Source organism: Parambassis ranga, chromosome 3 (genome assembly GCF_900634625.1).
Source record: "Parambassis ranga chromosome 3, fParRan2.1, whole genome shotgun sequence".
Taxonomy (NCBI): domain Eukaryota; kingdom Metazoa; phylum Chordata; class Actinopteri; family Ambassidae; genus Parambassis; species Parambassis ranga.
In genome coordinates, this window is record NC_041024.1 from 761,212 (window position 1) to 775,960 (window position 14,749).

The 14,749-nt window shown below is 50.5% G+C and overlaps 3 protein-coding genes and 2 non-coding genes across 6 annotated transcripts in view; 3 read left to right on the forward strand and 2 right to left on the reverse strand.

Annotated features, from left to right (window-relative positions):
* LOC114433718 (potassium voltage-gated channel subfamily G member 4-like) overlaps positions 1 to 1,700 on the reverse strand; it is a 2,947-nt gene extending 1,247 nt beyond the window's left edge. Inside the window, exon 1 of the mRNA XM_028402371.1 lies at positions 942 to 1,700. Within this exon, the coding sequence (XP_028258172.1) occupies positions 942 to 1,700 (759 nt within the window). The remainder of the gene's footprint in view (positions 1 to 941) is intronic.
* A 6,434-nt stretch (positions 1,701 to 8,134) lies between these two features.
* Positions 8,135 to 10,421, forward strand: LOC114432973 (60S ribosomal protein L12). 2 transcript variants are annotated; one of them, XM_028401128.1, is made up of 6 exons: positions 8,135 to 8,291; positions 9,253 to 9,326; positions 9,553 to 9,651; positions 9,789 to 9,870; positions 9,950 to 10,036; positions 10,274 to 10,421. In XM_028401128.1, exons 1-6 carry the CDS (start codon positions 8,255 to 8,257, stop codon positions 10,390 to 10,392), a joined length of 498 nt encoding a protein of 165 aa, XP_028256929.1. In that variant the 5' UTR covers positions 8,135 to 8,254; the 3' UTR covers positions 10,393 to 10,421. The 2 variants fall into 2 exon arrangements, with proteins under 2 accessions (XP_028256929.1, XP_028256930.1); XM_028401129.1 differs by having other exon boundaries at positions 8,254 to 8,391.
* Positions 9,364 to 9,491, forward strand: LOC114434006 (small nucleolar RNA SNORA65). Its single transcript, XR_003670444.1, has one exon. It is a non-coding gene; the product is annotated as a small nucleolar RNA SNORA65 (small nucleolar RNA).
* On the forward strand, positions 10,078 to 10,205 carry LOC114434009 (small nucleolar RNA SNORA65). The gene has a single exon (XR_003670446.1). It is a non-coding gene; the product is annotated as a small nucleolar RNA SNORA65 (small nucleolar RNA).
* Positions 10,422 to 11,466: 1,045 nt separating the features above from the next.
* Positions 11,467 to 13,561, reverse strand: LOC114432974 (DNA polymerase epsilon subunit 3-like). Its single transcript, XM_028401130.1, has 4 exons — positions 13,156 to 13,561; positions 12,518 to 12,603; positions 12,245 to 12,363; positions 11,467 to 12,033 (listed from the first exon to the last, which is right to left on the reverse strand). The coding sequence occupies exons 1-4, from the start codon at positions 13,219 to 13,221 to the stop codon at positions 11,846 to 11,848; spliced, it is 459 nt and encodes a 152-aa protein (XP_028256931.1). The 5' UTR covers positions 13,222 to 13,561; the 3' UTR covers positions 11,467 to 11,845.
* Between the last annotated feature and the right edge of the window lie 1,188 nt (positions 13,562 to 14,749).

Genomic DNA, 14,749 nt, shown 5'->3' on the forward strand with positions numbered 1-14,749 from the left:
TGTGTTGTGTATGCGTGTTGTGTGTGTATCTGTTGTGTATGTGTATGTTGTGTGTGTGTGTGTGTGTGTTGCGTTGTGTGTGTCTGTGTGTTTGTGTGTGTATCTGTCTGTGTGTGTTGTGTGTCTGTGTGTGTGTTGTGTATGTTGTGTGTGTGTTGTGTTGTGTATGTTGTGTGTGTGTTGTGTTGTGTATGTTGTGTGTGTGTGTGTGTCTGTGTGTGTGTGTTGTGTGTCTGTCTGTGTGTGTGTCTGTCTGTGTGTGTGTCTTGTGTATGTTGTGTGTGTGTCTGTTGTGTGTGTATGTTGTGTTGTGTTTGTCTGTGTGTGTTGTGTGTGTGTTGTGTGTCTGTGTGTGTATCTGTCTGTGTGTGTGCCTGTTGTGTGTGTGTGTTGTGTTTGTCTGTGTGTGTTGTGTGTGTGTTGTGTTCTGTATCTGTGTGTGTGCATGTTGTGTGTGTTGTGTTGTGTTTGTCTGTGTGTGTGTGTGTATGTTGTGTGTGTGTGTTGTGTTGTGTATGTCTGTGTGTGTGTGTGTGTATGTTGTGTGTCTGTGTGTGTATATTGTGTGTGTTTATTTCTGTGTCTGTAGAAACAAAGCGTTTAAAAGCTGCAGAGCCGTTGAATCGACGTCTTCGTGGAAAAGCACAAAGGATTAAAATCTATTTTCATTTCAGAGCCTCATGATGAGTCCGGTCTGTTCAGACTGCACAAGAAGAAGAATCATCGTGTTTAACTGTCGCAGAGAAAACTCAGCCTGAACGTTAGAGGAAGAACTTCCACAGGCTGAGATCTGTGGTCACTGCACAGACCCTCAGAGGGCCTCAGTGTATCCCACAATGCAGCAGTGTCTGTCCCATATGAACCATCATGCACTGCGGCCACAGGAGGCCTCTGCATCCGTCACACCGCTCAAAGACAAAAGACGGCGGCTTCATACGCACCCTGTTCTCCTCGTCCCTGAGGTCGGGCATGGTGCTGATGCACAAGCTGATGACGGTGACCATCACCATGACGATGGAGAGGCAGGCAAACGTCTTTCCAGCCAATCCGGAGTGAGGGTTCTCCATCACCTCCCGCAGCGCTGCGACCAGCCTGCGGTGTCCGCCCTCAGCCTGAGCGCTGCCTTTCTTCAGCATCAGCCTCTTCTGCCTCCACTCCTTCTCTTTGCGCTCTCGCTCGGCCACCTCCTCCACGCGGGTCAGCATGCGGCGGCGGCAGCAGCGCTCCATGTGGCCCGGGTCCACGCCCCAGTAATCGAGCTCATCGTGCAGCGAGACGGCACACAGCTCTCGAAGCAGCCGCAGTTTGCCCGCAGCCAGGAAGTTGAGGATGACCCTGAAGGCGGTGGGGTTTCGGTCGAAGAAGTACTCCCGGCAAGTCTCGTCGTAGTCGTCGCAGAGCCGTGCGATCTCCTCCGGGGTGGTGCAGAAGCGCAGGCGTCCCAGGCGACTCTGGGGAAACTGCTCCAAGGTGCTCCAGGGGAAGGTGTAGCGGTTCCCCCCCACATTGATGAGAACCTGCAGGGTGTGGTCGACCACATACGAGGCCTTGGGGTCACGGAGCAGCTGGGCGCGCTGGAAGTAGACCCCCTTGAGGGTGTCGGTCTCTGGGATCTCGGTGAAGAAGCGGTCCAGACTGCTGTCATCGCTGCTGATGGAGTAGGTGCCGAAGTCATGGTTGGCGTTGCTGATGATGGGCATGCTGGCAGCGGGAGGTGTGATGAGACGGAGGTCTGAGTGCGATGATGGCGAGGGTCCGCAGAGAAGCACTGACCTGTGGGGACAAAAACAGTTTTAGTTCCTCTGTTCTACGAGTCCAGCTAGCTCCGCCTTCACGCCACTGCAGAGGTCGGACATTTTGTTCTCCCGGCTCAACCGCAGGAAGAGTTTTGACAATTGTTGCAGTAGCTCTGTTCACCACCAGAGGGAACCTGCAGCAGGAAAACAGCGCATGTGGCTAACATCGCCATGACGACGGAGAGGCAAACGTCTTTCCAGCCAATCAGCATCAGCGCGTGCGGCTGAGCATGTCTCTGATCATGTAAAAGAGACTTTTACCCTAAACTGTGATGTTAAACAGCAGCCGACGGCGCCCTCGTGTGGCCGCTGAAGGACCTGCAGGTGTTGGTATTTGCCTGGAGCCTGCTGGTCCCTGTGTTTTGATCAGAGCATCATCTCAGCACAGCCTGAGCGCCGTGGTGTTGGAAGCAGAGGTTTGGTTCCAGTTTTAGCTCTGACGCCTCGCTCCGATCCTTCGCGCCTCCATTCCTGTGACTCTGGTGAGACTTTGTGGTGTGAAGGACCTGGACGGGTCAGAACCACTTTTTAAATAACTCTTACTGATCGCTTTCATCTCCACCACCATTGGGCCGACGGGTGACGTCACCACGGCGCCCCCGTGCTTCCTGTTTGGAGCGGACAGCCCGTCCGTCTGTGCACTGTACAAAAACCCTGATCTGACAGCAGAAACCCAGCCAGGTCTGTCAGCTGCTGTTCCCCGGTTTGTCCAGCAGGGGGACCTTTAAAGCGTCCTGAGAGCAGCTCTGTTTTCACACTGAATTTTCAGGCTGGATATTTGTATTGATTTTAATCTGACTCAAAGAGCTTCACTGTTAAACTGCTGCAGTAAAATCATCGGATGCTGTTCACGTCACTGGAACTCCTGCCTGGACTCATTAAATCCAGCTCTGACAGTGATGGAGCTGTTTGTCTGGAGCTCTGCCGCTCTGACCTGCAGCAGATGTTTTACAGTGTAAAGTCTCCTGTGGAAATGTAAAGTTGAAAATAAAGCTCTCACCATCAGAGGCTCAGCCCGCTCTTCATCTGCTTCACTCCGAACTCCTCATCACGGCTGCACAGAAGCAGTTTGTGAATCCACAGTGAAGTTTCCAGGCTCAGTGTGTGTGTCTGTGTGTGTCTGTGTGCGTGCAGCCTCACACACGGCGGGCCGGAGGGAATTCAATTAAAGCGGTTCCTTTGTCCTCAGCTCGGCTTCGCTTCCGTCCGAGGAGACGATAAATACGATTATCTAACGGCGCTGGAACCTGCTGCTCTGCTTTCATCTGTGTTTGACAGCAGGACCGTCCTCCTCCTCCTCCTCCTCCTCTTCATCCTCCTCCCTCCTCTGTTCTCCCTCCCACCTCTCACTCTTGTCTGATACACTGTAAAAACAGCCAGGCAGGTCTGCATTCAGCAAACAGATGTAGTGTACAGAACCTTTAGTGTCCACTGGTGGCCTGCTTCAAAGGTCAGGCGACCAGACGGATGTTTATTGACACTTTGTCGATAATCGAACCGGCTGGTGCGACCATGAGTCACAGAGGAGTCACAGAGAGCACCTCCTGAATTAGTTTCTGTGTTTTTACAGTGTCATCGGTTTAATGTGGATTTGACTGAAAAGCTTTTGTTTAAAAATCCTGACTGACAAAGTTTGAGCAGGTCGGCGTCCAAACACAGAGAGGATTAACCAAACAGAGGATAACACACACACACACACACAGACACACACACAGACACACACACACAGCATTATGTCACAGGCCTCTACAGAAGCAGGTGTTTGTTGATAGTGAGCAGCTCTCTAGAGGCTCTGCAGGTGAAGCTTTGGCTCATGTCTGTCACTGTGCTGCTGGAATCTGCTCTGACTGCTGAGTGAAGCCGAAGCTCAAAGCTCAGGGTGGGTTTTCTCCCACAATTCCAGGCTCCAGGCTCTGAGCTGGTGCTGAACCAGGTTTGGTTCTGTCCAATCAGAGTCCAGTCAGGAAGTGCTGTCAGTTCTGTCCAATCAGAGTCCAGTCAGGAAGTGCTGTCAGTTCTGTCCAATCAGAGTCCAGTCAGGAAGTGCTGTCAGTTCTGTGTCTGTTGCTTCATGAAGACTTTTCTGCTTTGATCAGTTTGTTTCAGTCAAAGTGTCTTTATGCTCATATTGTCCTCACAGAGACACAACAGTCCTCTACACACATGCTAGCTGCTACATGCTAGCTGTCAGAGAGCCTCAGCAGCTGGGTGATCTTTGAAGTTAGTTCCTGAGTGCTGCTCTGTCAGCTGTGATCCGGGCGTTGACCCCATGTCTCGGTACAATCCAGTTCATCTCCACATCAGGATGAGAGCGACGTCACAGAATTGTAATAAAACGACCTCTGACCTCCAGCTCTGATGATAATCAGGGATTACATGATAATCCCAGAGAAGGAGCAAAGCAGAGGGAAGGCAAACCAGGGAGCGTGCTGGGACACAACCGGGCTGCAGGGGCAGGGCCACAGCAACCGACACCAGGGGGGCCCGGGGCCTCTACAGACCCCCACTGTGACGGACAGCCTCATATTGTATTTTTGATGGTATTTTTTCAAATGATTATTATTCTGTGTTCATTGCAGATATTCTCTGAGATTACAGTGCTTGGCTTTAATGGGTCGATATGTTTAAACATGTCCTAACAGGCTGATGTTGTCTTAAAGTCTTGGACTTTCTAGCAGTGTGATGAGGCTGTCCTCACCATCCATATGTTTTACCTGCAGGATCATAGACTGTCTCCATGGAAACAGTGGCTTCCTGTTCAGGTGTGCTGCCTGACGTCAGGGCGTCTCTGCAGAGTGATTTACCTGCTCCTGATTGGCTGAATCAGCTCTGTAATCTCTGTCAGATTATTAACTGGGTTTCAGTCTGCAGCGTGTGAGGCCTCAGAGACGGGCTGATGTGGGCCTCGGGTTGGAGGACTCACGGCGGAGCAGCTCACTGTGTTTGTGTGCTGCTGTGGTCGTTGCGCCTTGTTTGGAAACATTAAGCTGCTTTTGCACCTTCACCTCCTGCTGATGAGCTTCACATGCTTCAGCGCAGCCTCTGCCACAGAAGAAATTAAACCGGGCTCCTGGGACCAGTTCTGCTCTCTCTCAATTTGTGCCGAGCCGCCGGGGGAGCCGAGCAGCTGATAACTCGCTCGCTAATTAACTGCAGCCTTATCAGGCCTCCAAACTCTGCAGCAAAGGCCGTCCTGGCTCCACGCTGCACTTGCTCCATGAACATGAGCTGCTGAGCCGGGCTTCATCAGGCATTCAGGCTCCGGTTTCTCCTAATGGAATCAAGAAGGAGGAAGTCGGAGGAGGAAACCCTCACACAGGAATCAGATTATGTAGGCCAGGTGTCCTCTGACAGTCACTGACTCTGCCCTGTCAGAGCGACTCAGCTTACAGCACACACAGACACACACAGACACACACACACAGAGACACACACACACACACACAAACACACACAGAGACACACACACACAACACACACAGACACAACACACAGACCACAACACACACAACACACACAGACACACACAGACACAGACACACAGACACACACACAGAGACACACACACACAAACACACACACAGACACACACAGACACACAAACACACACACAAACACACACAGACACACACACACAAACACACACAGAGACACACGGTGCTCTTTGGGGAGGTTTAAAGTTTCCTTACAGTGTTTCTTCCAAATTCAAAAAGCCGCCTTGTCTCTTTAGTCCTCAGGGTTTAACATTTACATGTTTAAGTACTGCCCTGTGATGGCCTGTGACCTGTGACCTGTGACCCAGGATACCTGGGATAGGCTCCAGCCCCCCGTGACCCTGCACGTTTGAGCCTGGATCACAGCTTTGAGCTAATTTTAATTTTAAAACAGTCCAAAATATTGAGCTTCATAAAAGCAGCCTGACACCAGCCCAAAACAGACCCCACCCTGTACGTGTGAGTGTGTGTCTGTGTGTGTCTCTGTGTGTGTGTGTGTGTCTGTGTGTCTCTGTGTGTGTGTGTCTCTGTGTGTGTGTCTGTGTCTCTGTGTGTGTGTGTGTCTGTGTGTGTGTGTGTCTGTGTGTGTGTGTGTGTGTGTCTCTGTGTGTGTGTGTGTGTGTCTGTGTGTCTCTGTGTGTGTGTCTGTGTGTGTCTGTGTCTCTGTGTCTCTGTGTGTGTGTCTGTGTGTCTCTGTGTGTGTGTCTGTGTGTCTGTGTGTGTGTCTGTGTGTGTCTGTGTGTCTCTGTGTGTGTGTGTCTGTGTGTGTCTCTGTGTGTGTGTCTCTCTGTGTGCTGGTGTGTGGTGCAGAGTTTCACCGCCTCATTACAGCCACAGTAATTGACCTCAGCGTTGTCATCCCCAACAATCAACAACCAATCAACAACCAATCAACAACCGATCAACAACCGATCAATAATTCCTCCTCAGCTGCTGGATCAGAGGGCTGTAAAACAGCTCGAGTGGCCACTAGAGGCCGACTCTGTCAGTGATGGGATGCTAAATGTCTCCATCAGGACTGTGCAGGGGTGAAGAATGTTCCGGCCTGACGGCAGGAGACGCATGTTTCTCTGGGCCTGGTGGTGGAAGGAGACGGGTGGTGTACTCAGGCCTGACTGCAGCGCTCCACAATCAATAGAGGAAAGTGGAGAAATTAGATGGAGGGGCGGAGCCCTGCTGATTGGAAAACCCCCGGAAAGATCGAGCCGGAGACGGAGGAGAGGAAATCAGATCAGTCCCCTGAGTTTAACTGAGGAGCTGTCCAGCTGTGTGTGTGTGTGTGTGTGTGTGTGTCTGTGTGTGTCTGTGTGTGTGTGTGTGTGTCTGTGTGTGTGTGTCTGTGTCTGTGTGTGTGTGTCTGTTTGTGTGTGTCTGTGTGTGTGTGTGTCTGTGTGTGTGTGTGTGTGTGTGTGTGTCTCTGTGTGTGTGTGTGTGTGTGTGTGTGTGTGTGTGTGTGTGTGTGTGTCTGTGTCTGTGTGTGTGTGTGTGTGTGTGTCTGTGTGTGTGTGTGTGTGTGTCTGTGTGTGTCTGTGTGTGTGTGTGTCTGTCTGTGTGTGTGTGTGTGTGTGTGGATGAGCTGGCTCCTGTGGACGCCTCAGGCTGCTGAACCATCACTGACCTCTTTCCTCTTTTTATTAGCGGCTTGTTTTGTTTCATAGTCATGTGGTTATTTATTGATTGAAAACATGTGTATGTGTCATACACAGTAAATCACTGTCAGCTCAGCTTCATATCCATCATCATCACACACTGACAGGGTTTATTCTGTGTGCATCAAGTCATTTGTTTGAACGTGACGCGTCCTGTAAATAATCCCAGAATCCTTTGGGCTTCGCAGCTCCTGCTGCATATTAAACAGCGCTGATCCCTGGCCCGCACCCACGGACTCCCCCTTGTGTTCTGTGTCTATTCCTGTGCGGCGGCTCTCAGATGAGGAGTCCTTCCAGCAGGGAGCCGTTAGCTGGACATGAAGCAGCGAGCAGCAGCCTGGAAGCGTGGCGCCGGCCTCAGCTCCGCTTTATGTAACGCTCTCACACATCACCGCGTCCACTCAGCTCCCACTCACAGCCCCGTGGATCCTCTCAGGTCCGGAAATCACTTTCAACACCTGCACTGTGCGAATCCTCACACACAGCTGCAGACACACGTACTTCAATGAAGCACAGAGTAATCTGATTACATGTAAACAACTGATTTTCTGTTGTTTTGCCCTGAAGCCCATAAACAGGCGACGTTCATGTGTTCACACTGCAGCAAGTCTGCATGAGTTATGTAATAATAATTATATATTATATTATTATTATTATTATTATTATTATTATTATTATTATTATTATTATTATTATTATTATTTTATTATTATTATTATTATAATGATTTATGGCTTGTTTTTCTTGCTTATTGATTCAGGTATTTATTATGTATTATTTGTTATATTGTTGATATTTTAGCTCTTGGTATGTAAACTGTTTTGTTTGTTATTAAGAAATAAATTCACCATGAAGTAGATCTTCGACACAGTCTGAATCAGAATGACTGTTTTAATCCCAGAGGAAATTCAATCATGAATGTATTTAATGTTTCTGAATGGAGGTCTCACTCCTTCCCCAGGTTTTGTACTTGTTGAATTGTTGTTGTTAAATTCAAACACTTTTTAAAAATCTTTATTAATAAATTACAACACCAGATATCAACATATAAAACTAATGTACAGATGTTTAACACTCAGGAAAATAACGTTCAGTTCAGACAGCGGCTCAGCGCGCTCGGTGCTACGTCACAACAGGAAGTGAAGTACCACTTCTCGCGGGACTGCGTGCAGCTATAAATCCCTCCGCGGCCGGCGCTCGCTCTCTTCTTTCTCGCGTTAGCGGTGAAGGTGCAACAGTAATCGGTCGTCCCGAAGCCGGGTTCATCCGACACCCTCACCAACCCAGCTGAACTGAGCTCACCCTTCGCAGCAACATGCCTCCTAAATTCGACCCCAGCGAGGTTAAAATCGGTACGTTTCTCAGAGACGGGCGGGTAGAATAACCGACATGGAGCCGCTCTGCCGCGGCTGCCTCCGCGCCCCGCGGCCTGTGAGCGGAGAGCAGAACACGGTAAAGACGGGCAGAACCCACCGGGACAGAAACCGGAGGAGGGTGTGTGTGTCTGTGGACCATGGTGTGATGCAAACGGAGCAGCCGTGAAGGGTCAGGGCGGCCGTGAAGGGTCAGGGGGGACTGCGCTGCTCCACGTGGAGAAGCTAGCTAGCTGCTGATGCTAACGTTAGTGTCTGAGGGAGGAGCCTGGAAGTGATGCTGAGCTGCTGCAGGCCGCTTAGACTGTACCTTAATAAGTTATCTGCGTCTATCTATTGATACACAACATGTAAATCTTATTGATAAGTCAAACTATTACTTACGATGGTTAATACAGATTTCTTTGTGGAGGGCTGTAGCCTGCTGTGTGTTAACGTCAGTGGGCACAGATTGGTAATGAAGATCAGAATCAATACTTTCACAGGTTAACTTTAGATTAATTCAGACACTGCAGGTAGAACTTTAACTGTTAGTTAATTCAATACAAACTAAACTGAAACGATGGGGTGACGGCCGGATGGAAGCACCTTAAACACTGGACATTTAAAGGGTTAACTCGGTCTGTGCGGCCAGTAAAACTCTCAGTCTAAACTATTTATTGATTTGAATGTGTCCCCTTAAATTCTGTTATTGAAATGTTTGCATGACATAAATCTGCTGCAGATGAGTTTATAAAAGTGTCCCGAGGTGCTCTGCAGTCCAGATTACTAAACTACATGTCAGATTATCTACCCCCCCCAGACACTGTGTCCTCAGTCTGCATCACAGTCCAGCTCATGATGTTGATGACGGTGTGGGTTTCTGGTGGGGACATGTTGGCTCGTGCCCTGTGACCCTGCAGAGCGGACGTGGTGATGAACTGTGTTCTCCCTCTTTCAGTGTACATGAGGTGCACCGGAGGAGAAGTCGGAGCCACCTCAGCCCTGGCCCCCAAAATCGGACCTCTGGGTCTGGTGAGTATTGGAGCACGTCTCTGATTGGCCGCAGCCTCCCGCCACTACACCCGTCTGTCCCAGTGGCCGGGTGGAGTCCAGTGGAGGCTCAGAGCAAACCCGGCTTTAGGAAACAGGGCTGCTCACACCGATGGACAGCTCTGTGCCGAAAAGTCCGGAACACAAGTGAAACAGCGAGTGATGTCACTTAGAACTTGACGTAATCGGATTACTTTGCTCTCTCCAGTCTCCCAAGAAAGTTGGTGACGACATCGCCAAGGCCACCGGTGACTGGAAGGGCCTGAGGATCACCGTGAAGCTGACCATCCAGAACAGACAGGCAGCGGTAAGTCCCGCCCTGAGGGGGCGGACCTAGACCTAGAAAATAACACTTCAGCCTCTAAAGACGAGCCGGGCTGAGGACTCGTGCTTCAGCTCAGACTGGGTGACCGTCGGTCTCATTAAAGCGTGTCTTCTGTGCAGATCGAGGTGGTTCCCTCTGCCTCCGCTCTGATCATCAAGGCTCTGAAGGAGCCTCCTCGTGACAGGAAGAAGGTCAAGAACAGTGAGTGGAGCCTTCCTGTCCCTCAAACATGGCTGCCGGGTGCCGCTGGGCCGCGTCTCATTCTTTTCTTTGTCTCCAGTTAAACACAGCGGCAGCGTGACCTTCGACGAGATCGTGGGCATCGCTCGCGTCATGAGGCATCGCTCCATCGCCAGGGAGCTCTCTGGTAAGACGTCATGTTTGTGGTGGCCCGAGCGGCCGCAGCCTCCCGCCACTACACCCGTCTGTCCCAGTGACCGGGTGGAGTCCAGTGGAGGCTCAGAGCAAACCCGGCTTTAGGAAACAGGGCTGCTCACACCGATGGACAGCTCTGTGCCGAAAAGTCCGGAACACTTGTTTAAAGATGGCCGCTCATAATCCAGGTCATCCGCCTGAGATAATGACTTCATGTTTCCTCCATCAGGAACCATCAAAGAGATCCTGGGCACCGCTCAGTCTGTGGGCTGCACCATCGACGGCCGTCCCCCCCATGACGTCATCGATGACATCAACAGTGGCAAAGTGGAGTGTCCATCTGAGTAAACAAGCCGACAATAAAACGTTCAACTGAACAGCTGGTGTCTGTGTCATGATGTAATCTGAGTACTGAGCCGCTGAGTGGTTCAAAAGCAGCACGTGTCAGACTTAAAGTCTTTGTGTTCTGGTGTCTGTTTGATTTTACTGAAACTAAGTTTTAAGTAACTTACTGGTTTAATCTACGTTCCTACTCTCACCTGTGGTCCTGAACTCTGGGCAGCGACTGAAAGAATGACATCATGAATACAAGCAGCCGAAATGAGTTTCCATCGAAGGGGGGCTGGGCGCTCCCTTAGAGACCCCCTGGATGCCTTGCTGTGGAGGTGTTCCAGGACACAGTGGGGAGAGTCTCTAGGCCTGGGACGCCTCAGGATTCCCCGGCAGAGCCGGAGGAAGTGTCTGATGAGAGGGAAGTCCGGGCGTCCCTGCTGCCCCCGCAACCCGGCCCGGATAAGGGGTTAAAGATGGATGGATGCTTTTCAAGTGTGTCAAAGATTCCTCTTCAGTTTTCAACTTAAAATAAACTTCAAATAAAAAACAGGGCAGCAGTGGCTCAGTGGTAGAGCAGGGTTGTCCAGTAACTGGAAGGTTGGTGGTTCGATCCCAACTCCTCCCTAGTCACTGTTGTGTCCTTGCACTTCACCTGCATACCCTCCAGTGTACTCACTGGTGTATGGCGCTCTTTGCTGGCTGCCTTAAGCAATTTCCCCATTGCGGGACTAATAAAGGTTTCAAATTTAATTTAATAACTAGGATTAGTAAAAACAGCATCTGTCTCTTCCATCTGATCAGTGATTTGTGTCCACCCGTCCCTGCAGCTGTCCTGTGTCCTGCCTGATGGAGAACCTCCTGCACATTTTTCAAGTTTGAGTTTGAAAAAGATTGAACACACACCAGTCACTCCTGCCCACACACACACGTCTGAAGTGTTAAAGCTTTCACTGTCAGGTTTTCTGTCCTGTTCCATGTTGTAAAATAGGACTTTAGAGCTGAATGTGGGTCTGCTGCTTGGCTGCCAGCGTGCTGTGAGGAGCTCCGAGGTTCTGAAGGTGTCTGCAGACATCAGTCACCAACACACACTTTTATCTACAAAATATTTATTGGAACACTCAGCCAGTCACAAACATGCCTACAAAAGTAGAAAAACAAGAACAAGATGGCGAGCGTCGACTAACCAGCCCTCACTAACGCTTCCCCTGTGGAAGAAGCCCCGCGTGTGTCATGGTGAGCCAGGTGCTTCCAGGTCTTCACTCAGACCTGAAGGCGTCTGCGTTGAACGGTCAGCCGTCCAGAGATGTTTCAGTTCAAGTGTGCTGATGAAAAGAAAATGGCGGTTTCGTTGTGCTTTTGTTGTCGTGCTGGAAGACGCCGTTCTCTCCTCCCCGCCTCCTCTGAGCTCAGCGCAGCTCTTCCTGGACGTCACCTGAACGCACCACGTCTGCTCCGCGGTGAATCGTCCTCAGTTCTCCACCTCCTCCTCCTCCGCCTCATTCTCGGCCTCCTCCTCCATGCGCTCTTCCTCCTCCTCCTCCTCCTCCTCCTCCTCCTCCTCTCGGCTCTTGTCGTTCTCGGAGTCGGCCTTCTTCTCTTTGTCTCTGCGCTTCTGCTCAGAAACCTCCTTCTTCCCCTTCTGGTCCTTCTTGTACACTGCAGGACAGATGCAGCTGGTTAGGACTCAACACAGACGTGCAGAGATCAGTGTGTGAGGACAGGTGTAAACTGACTACAGGCCCAACACACACGCTCGTGTGGAAGGTAAAGCCTGATGATCCAAACTGTAATGTGTTGATGTGCCAGCGCTGAGGAGAGCACTGACTCTTAACCCCCGCCTGCCGGGCTGGCCGAGCAGGCCGCTCACCTTCCAGAGCTTCTCTGAGCGGCTCCAGGAATCGCTCAAACTCCATCTCCTCCATGGCAGCCAGGACGTCTCCGGCGTTCAGAGTTTTCCGCTTCGCCTTCATGGCGAAATTATTTGCACTAAAAGCCAGAGAAGAAGAACAAGAAGAAGAAGAAGAAGAAGAAGAAGAAGAAGAAGAAGAAGAAGACTTGTCTGAGGAGCTCTCTGTGTTGGAGACGTGTTGGATGGAAAGAGGAGTTTGTGAATCAGACGCTGAAGGCGTGATTTTCTTACCAGGACGTTGCATACAACACAAACACACTGGCAGCCTGTGAAATGGCTCGTCGTGCTTCTTTGGACACGTTCACTCCATCTGGGAGCTGTAACACACACAGACACACACACAGAGCGGAGGAGTCAAACACACCATCACACGCTGACATTTACACATTCAGCAGGAAGACGTGTTATTAACGTTGTTGGAGTTTTGCTCTGCAGCTTCGTCAGTTTGTGCACTAATCTAAGATAATCTGGGTCTGGGTCAGTATTTAGGTTTTTTTGTCCAGCAGACACTCAGATGGAAGCTCAGGCCCTCAGGACTGCAGGAACTCTGTCAGGGGGACAAAGGGCCCCTCCAGGAGCCAGCAGCTCAGTCACACACTGCATCTTGTTTAGTTTCTGGTGTGTGTCTCACCTCGAGTCAGCTGTTGGTTTTAATGTTATAACATTATTTTAACTATTGATCCATCAGCAGCTTTCAGCAGATTCTGTATGTTTAACAATCATTTCCTTGCTGCAGAGAGTGGTGCTGCAGACCCCTCAGAGTCCAGATTGGCTCAGATTATCGTGCTGATGATGAAGCTGCTGAGGTCAGCTCTGTGGCGGCAGCATGCTAACATGCTAACATGCTAACGGCTCCGTCCCGCACTCACCGCCTCCTTGATGATGCGCGTGATGACCGCGTTGGGCAGGTTCAGGTCCTCCGGCCTCTCCGCCATTTCTCCCGCTGATCCCGCCGGCCCCTCCCGGACTGCAGTGAGCCCCGTGACCGCCCTGCCGAGCCTCGGAGAGCAGGGTCTGTGCGATGCTAACCGATGAGCGCGCAGCCACACGGACGTGCTCGGAGCAGCTAGCCGACCCTTCGGACTGTCCCGGGTATTTCCGTGGACGGATCTCCTCTCTTCCGGGTTTCCTCCGTTAAACCTCACGCGGATGAAGCGGCTCGCGCCCCCATCGCAGTCCGTTTTGTTTTGGGACGTTTCCCGCGAACCTTCCAACCACCACGAGCCCTACTACGTCAGCGATGAACTTCGACCTCTGACGTGCTGGTGACGTGTTTCCGCCACGGCCTAACAAACTCTAAAATATACAAATAAAAAACAAAGATTTTTTTTAAATATGAGCGAAAACAACAAAAATGTATTTTCAGAGAAGGGATAAAATATTAAAATATGAAAGTTTCAGTAAAGAACGTCAGGATGAATAAATAAACACGCTGTTATTCTGCTGGAATAACAACTCACCCAAAGTGAAGGTACGAGGCAGGCCTTTGTCTCCCCCTTCTGGTAGTGAGAGTAATTACAACAAAGTTAAATGTCAGTATTTTCTGAAGCACACTGATACTGTGAAGCAGGGAGGAGCGCCCTCTGCTGGCAGCAGTGATTGTTCTGTGGTGCTGGTGGCTGTGTGCTGATCATCCTGTGCAGATGATCTTCCGGCCTGGCTCTCAGATTCAGAGTGGAGCAGGTCAGGGTGTGTGTGTGTGTGTGTGTGTGGAGGGGGGGGGGGTATTTAGGTGGTTTCCATGGCAGCTGCCTTCCTCACACACGCAGCCCACACTGCAGTGAAACATCTCCGCCCACCGAGTTCAAGCCTTTGTGGCTGTTTCTGGGCAGCGCTCCAGGATAGCAAAGTTTCCTCGGCTTATCTGCGCCGGAACAATCCCTGATCTGAGCTGAGTTCACCCAGCACGCCGCAGGTAGCTGCAGCTGGAGAGGCAGGACCTGAGAGTCCAGGCAGGCAGCAGGGCTGCAGCGTGCTGGGTTTGATGAATAATAACCGATCAGGGCGGCTTACATCTCACTCTGCTCTCTTCACAGTTAACCTGGCTCTCCTGGAGATGAGAAACTTCAGTCTGATTATTTCATTTTTATCCATGATTGTTTAGTTAATCAACATACTAAACTATGACCACAGTAAACAAATGAAGGGATTTACCAGATGCCACTGAGGGCGTCAGATTAATCGTAGATACAATAAAATGGGTTCTTTTGTCATTTTAGTGCAAAGATACATTTAGACCAACACATGCTCAGAAATAAACAGGTCCTGTGACTGTCAGAGTCCACAAACAGGCTGCATGGAGGGTCTGTAAGGTCTGAGACCTTTGCCCAGGAGGCATCACAATCCATCACTCCACCTTCAGTCTCACTGAGTTTGGTTTGACATTAACTTCAATTCAATTCTATTCAGACAGCTCATTTTACAGTCAGAGCTGTCTCCGAAGGAATGAAGGAGAGACGAGAA

Excerpts from the sequence above, each read along its gene's own strand:
- LOC114432973 (XM_028401128.1), top strand. The coding sequence starts at position 8,255 with ATGCCTCCTAAATTCGACCCCAGCGAGGTTAAAATCG. Across the intron at positions 9,871-9,949 it reads CAGGAAGAAGGTCAAGAACA|TTAAACACAGCGGCAGCGTG; the intron begins GTGAGTGGAGCC and ends CTTTGTCTCCAG. Across the intron at positions 10,037-10,273 it reads CATCGCCAGGGAGCTCTCTG|GAACCATCAAAGAGATCCTG; the intron begins GTAAGACGTCAT and ends TTCCTCCATCAG.
- LOC114432974 (XM_028401130.1), bottom strand. The coding sequence starts at position 13,221 with ATGGCGGAGAGGCCGGAGGACCTGAACCTGCCCAACGCGGTCATCACG. Across the intron at positions 12,604-13,155 it reads CGCGCATCATCAAGGAGGCG|CTCCCAGATGGAGTGAACGT; the intron begins GTGAGTGCGGGA and ends TGTGTGTTACAG. Across the intron at positions 12,364-12,517 it reads GTGTTGTATGCAACGTCCTG|TGCAAATAATTTCGCCATGA; the intron begins GTAAGAAAATCA and ends TCTGGCTTTTAG.